This window comes from Coptis chinensis, chromosome 3 (assembly GCF_015680905.1).
Source record: "Coptis chinensis isolate HL-2020 chromosome 3, ASM1568090v1, whole genome shotgun sequence".
NCBI classification, from domain to species: domain Eukaryota; kingdom Viridiplantae; phylum Streptophyta; class Magnoliopsida; order Ranunculales; family Ranunculaceae; genus Coptis; species Coptis chinensis.
In genome coordinates this window covers 117,050,573-117,055,746 of record NC_141458.1, presented here as the reverse complement: position 1 = coordinate 117,055,746, position 5,174 = coordinate 117,050,573, and the positions used below count along the sequence as shown (strand labels likewise).

At 34.3% G+C, this 5,174-nt stretch overlaps 1 protein-coding gene across 2 annotated transcripts; it reads left to right on the top strand.

The window, feature by feature from the left end:
- Positions 1-756: 756 nt before the first annotated feature.
- Positions 757-3,801, top strand: LOC147513455 (uncharacterized). 2 transcript variants are annotated; one of them, XM_086596503.1, is made up of 7 exons: positions 757-988; positions 1,275-1,689; positions 2,279-2,426; positions 2,535-2,677; positions 2,782-2,844; positions 3,279-3,359; positions 3,450-3,801. In XM_086596503.1, the coding sequence occupies exons 2-7, from the start codon at positions 1,471-1,473 to the stop codon at positions 3,522-3,524; spliced, it is 729 nt and encodes a 242-aa protein (XP_086452629.1). In that variant the 5' UTR covers positions 757-988; positions 1,275-1,470; the 3' UTR covers positions 3,525-3,801. The 2 variants fall into 2 exon arrangements, with proteins under 2 accessions (XP_086452629.1, XP_086452630.1); XM_086596504.1 differs by having other exon boundaries at positions 767-914.
- The last annotated feature ends 1,373 nt before the right edge of the window (positions 3,802-5,174 follow it).

Sequence of the window (5,174 nt, the reverse complement as noted above, 5' to 3'; positions counted from 1 at the left end):
TATTATTATTTTTTTGATGAGAAGTTACTAGGAGTTGCTCAATGCAAAAATAATTTTAAAATCTTGACGAAATGATTCCGTATGAAGTTTACAACTTAGTGATAATCTCAGTAGTAAACTACTGCTACCTAGTGAATAACTAACTAATTTTATAGTTACGATTATATTGGGTCATTGTTTTTGGCTTATAAGGGTGGCAAATTGTTATTTCCCCTTGAAATCACCAGCACCGGAAATACTCTAATGTTTATCACCGTGTGAGTTTGAAAGAAAGTGGATCCTAGAAATCACTATTTTTTCTCTTTGAGAAAGACGAGAGAAATGTATGCACAAGCCGAGCAAAAATTGTTCTTGTTATTAATGAGGTATGCAATTATGCATGCAAGCTCATTTGGAACTTGTGAGTTTGAAAATTCAAAACCCATATTGGCCCTATATGGACCCATTACCCATATCATTGCATTTTCACTCTCAAATTTGAAAACGATGTAAAGTGCATGTACGTAATATATAATACACAACCCTGACATAAAAAAACACAAACAAATCTTCAGAAACATCCAATGGCAGATACAAAGAGAATAAAGCTAAGATAAAGTAAAGTCAAAACACTAAAATATTACTCAACCTCGGGCGGGAATCCAAAACACAGAAAACAACCGGTAATACCCAGTCAACAAGTAATCAAAGAGAAGAAACAACGCATGACTGTACGAATAAAGCAGGTCGTTTCATTGGCAGTTGGTAAGCATTAACTGTGTTTTTCTTCTTCTTCACTCTCTCTCTCTAATTTTTAGCTCTGAGAATTTCAGACACTTCCTACAAAAGTAGAATCTATCTTTGTTCCTTCCCAAAACACCCACTTTTTTCTTTACTTTAAGTTAGCTCAACTTCAAATTTCTATACTGGAAAAGGTTATAGTGGTGAAAAATTCGGTTAATTTGTCTGCATTGCATATTTTTTTGCTGCCTTGATGGTTTTGAGTTAGGTATATGAGTTTTTTCAACTTTACAACTTTATATATGTTTACCACTGTAAATTTTAATGAAGATATATACAAAGCTTGTAAAGATGGAATTTTTGTTGATCAGAAAGTTGTTTTACTTCATTTATTACTAATATATTAAACCCGTGAAGTATTGAATTTGAATATGTTATTAAGTTTATCCACTTCATTGAATATTATTTCTAGCTTGGGATTCTTTTTTGTTTTGTGTTTAACATTGTTATATAAATTTCACAACTGATTGAATGTTTTTTCTATGCTTGTTCAGGACTTGACACGAAGACAGGGCATGTTTTCAACTAAGAATGGTTGGGCTATTGATCTGATGCTAGTTTACCAGATTTTTGAGATTGTTTGGATTTAGATGCTTAAATTTGGGAGTGATGGGAGTGAAGCTAACTGCATTGCTTGTCTTTTGACATTTTGGTTAATTTGTTGGCTAGTTATAATTTCCACTGTAAATTATGGAGGCCACAGTTGATATCAAGAAAATGTTAGTGCCTGAAATATGTTCATCTAGAATTGTGTCTCCTTGCCGTGAGGAAAGTGGTGATGACGAGCTTTCTGTGCTTCCAAGACATACTAAAGTTATTGTTACCGGGAATAATAGGACAAAATCTGTTTTAGTTGGATTACAAGGAGTCGTCAAGAAGGCTGTTGGCCTTGGCGGTTGGCACTGGCTGGTGAGTCTTTATCAATTCCCAACTTGGTTGTAATTGTTTCATAGTCTTTTCGTGTGATTATTATGATTATGTTTATTTTTCAAATGTTATCTCTCTGTACACTACACTGTAATTTGGATGCTATTTTGTTGTAGAAATTATTGATATGATCTAAGTTTGTTTCCTATTTCATGTTTGTATTTGCAAAGAAAAAAGGATATTTAGATTATTATTAGTCCGGATTTTTTGTTTTTTTTAATCTTGAGTGCATATTTTTACTATAGTATGAGACAGGAATACAGGATTCACTTTCTAGTTTTGTGTTCTGGACTCTTGGTTAGATTGGAAAGTTATGTTTAGGTAGTAGCATTGCTTACGGGACGAGGTTTTAGTGGTTTAGAAGGTTTCTAACTCTGAGTTTATGTTTCCTATTCTTTCTGTAAGTGCAATACAAGCGCAGAAACGTTCCATTATTTTTTCCCTTTTTTCTCCCAATTGTCGGTGAACTAAAATTTTCTGCTTTGTGTTATTCTGGTCAGTCACAATATCTTGTTAATATTTCCATAAATTCATATAGTGAATTAATACTTCTGTAAGTTTGGTGTTTTAGGTTTTGAAGAACGGTGTGGAAGTAAAGCTACAAAGAAACGCTCTGATGGTGCTTGAACCTCCCACGGGGAATGAAGTTGACGACGATGATCATGAGTTAGATAACTCTTACAGTAGTTCTGACATGGGTGAAAAGGATAATGATTTCTGTAAGCCTCTTGTTCTAGGCCCGTTATATTTACAGTATTTGGCTTTTTGTCAATTCAGTGAAATTCTCTTTTATATAGAAATTAAATCTGTCTTTCATTATTGTGCAGCGAGTGGATTGCAATACCCTGGATTACAGTACGCTAGGCGCAGCAAACCGAGGGTTCGACTTCCAAAGCAGTGTCTTTCATCTGCTAAGTCAGTAGGTCGGAACAATTTAAAGGTTCAGTCTAATATCCATAAACCCCAACCGGTAAGAATATGGTGTTTGACAATTTTTAATCTAATTTGTTTGCCATCTGAGAACTTGTTTATTATTTATCTTTTATTCTTCTGTTTGTGCTTGTGTATTATCAGAGGCTGGACCTTGGTAAGCTAGGGATGTCTTCATTGTGGAGATACTGCAAACACTATAACCTTGTGAGTTTTGTTTACTTCTCTAGGCTGTTAGTTGTGCATTGTGCCTTTCACCATAAGCAAGACTGCAAGATAACTTTAATTCTATCTGGTGTCACTTGTCTGTTTGCGTGTTAAGCTAATAGTATATGTTCATGCTTCTCCGTCAGTATTCAATTTTATTTGTGTTGGTTTTAAGCATGACCACTTATATCTTATTGTAAATTTGTAATGCGTTTCTTAAAGAATCTACATTTAGTACCTATTTTAATTGGCACATGCACCCCACTCATATGTTCATTCTTAGTTCTTGGAGGATCTCAATCTGGAGACAAGTGTGAGGATATATCATCTAATAGTTTGGATCATATGATCATTCCTCATAATATTCATAAGATATGACGACATTTTCTCATTTTATTTCATGACTAATGCTTTCTTGCTGATTTATTTTGTAGGTCTATCCTAATACTAGTCTTACTCCTGGTCATTCAAAGGAACATTTAGTTAATATTGTGCAAAGGCACTTTTTGTCGCAGGTCAGTATTTCTTTCCTTATTTCTAATGTTTGTAATTGTGTATTTATAAGCTGATGGTTTGGTTGTTTTGTTAATCTTTGGATTTGACAGAGGTTGGATGAGACTCAAGTGATTCTGGAGTTCATCAATGCTGCCAAGAGATTAAAAATGAGTGACGAGGAGTAGAATACCTATTAGCTGATCAGTGGCTTACACAGGGGAAGTACATTTGATTTCCCATGATGCGTGTAGTATATATTCCAAATTTTCTATCATCCTAACTTCTGAATATAACTAAGTACATATGATTTATTTCTTAGAGTGATGGATCGAAGGGTTTACTGCTAACCATGTAGTGTGTCAAAATTTGGTAATTTACCTGTATTTATAGTCGCAGATGTGTAATATCACCAATGAAGTACATATTAATAGATTATACCACATCAATTGGTAGCTTCATCCCTGTTAGTTGTTATTACTGTCTTGTTATTTGATTGGCAAGATTACAGAACTAGTTATCTAGGATTGGTTGCAGTGCAGAGTGATGAGACAAGCCTATACAGTTGTATCTCTATTTTTTTGGCAACTTTGCTTTTCATCTATATAAGGTTTGATATGAGGAGATTAATAATAGTTCGACGAGGAAAAAGTCCTCCTGTTTAGGACTTTAGGTTAGGGTTGGTGACTGTAAAGCTTAAGATATGGTACAGCTATCATTCCTCTCTTTTGTGTCACGGGATAATGTGAGTCTTGTCCTTTTATAGTAAGTGGAAATTGCGACGTTGACATGACACTGGCCATAGTAGCATGCAATAAAAGAAACGTACATTTTAAAATTTGAAAGCATGGAAGCAGATTTCCTTGTTTGAAATTGGGCTGCCGTGGCTCGCAACTCTCATCATTACTCCAGCGCCTGTGCCATCTCTACAGAAATAGAAATATTTTCTTGATCTTTTTGGCTCAGGAGTCGGGACTCGGGAATGAAACTTCAATGCCAATAAAAAAATAACATGCGGGCCCCCACGGCATATATTGCGATAATTTGACGAATGCGGTCTTCTGATTTCTGAGTTCTGACTGAGTACAAACTTTACGCAAGGAAAAAGGTTGTGCTGTTGAAATTTTAGAGATGCCAACACATGTATTCTCGGCACGTCCCAATTTGTTTTCACACGAGCAGGAAAATAATTGTACTACTAATCAAGATGGGAGCGTGGAGGAGAGGAGAGATGCCTATAGTAGGATATGTTTTATTAACACGCAAGCAAAAGAAAATGTTGTGTGCACCAACAGTCTTACACCAACTCGGGTACTCTCATAATATATATATATATATATATATACTAATCTTATTCCAAAAAAATTATGTAATCATGTAGATATAATTAATACTAATTTTTGGTGGGGTACTAATGATTCTGATAACAATAAGATACACATGTTAGATTGAGAATAATGTTGTAAAAAAAAAAATAATGGGGGCTATAGGTTCAGGCACTCTTATTCCCAAAATAAAACCTCTCCAAGATTTGTTGGAAGATAATGTCTGAACCAAACTTGTTATGGGGAAAACACTCATTTTTTGAAAGCTAAAACTAAAATATCTGCTTCTAAGTGGTGGAAGAATGTTATTAAGGTAAAAAATGATATTTCATTTATTCCTTGTTGGTGTATTTCTAGTGGCTCTAATATTAATATTTGGGAGGATAATTGGATCCCATCCCTCCCATATTAAAAAAAACCTTTTGGTCCAAAACTTTGTGATAATATTTATTCCCATATATCTTACTTGATTGATCAAACTATTTCTTCTTAGAATATTGATATTATTAGTCT

What these genes read in the sequence shown, in the direction of transcription:
- LOC147513455 (XM_086596503.1), top strand. Translation starts at nt 1,471, where the DNA reads ATGGAGGCCACAGTTGATATCAAGAAAATGTTAGTGCCTGAAATATGT. An exon ending in TTGGCGGTTGGCACTGGCTG is followed by an intron (nt 1,690 to 2,278) that starts GTGAGTCTTTAT and finishes TTGGTGTTTTAG; the next exon opens with GTTTTGAAGAACGGTGTGGA. An exon ending in ACTGCAAACACTATAACCTT is followed by an intron (nt 2,845 to 3,278) that starts GTGAGTTTTGTT and finishes TTTATTTTGTAG; the next exon opens with GTCTATCCTAATACTAGTCT.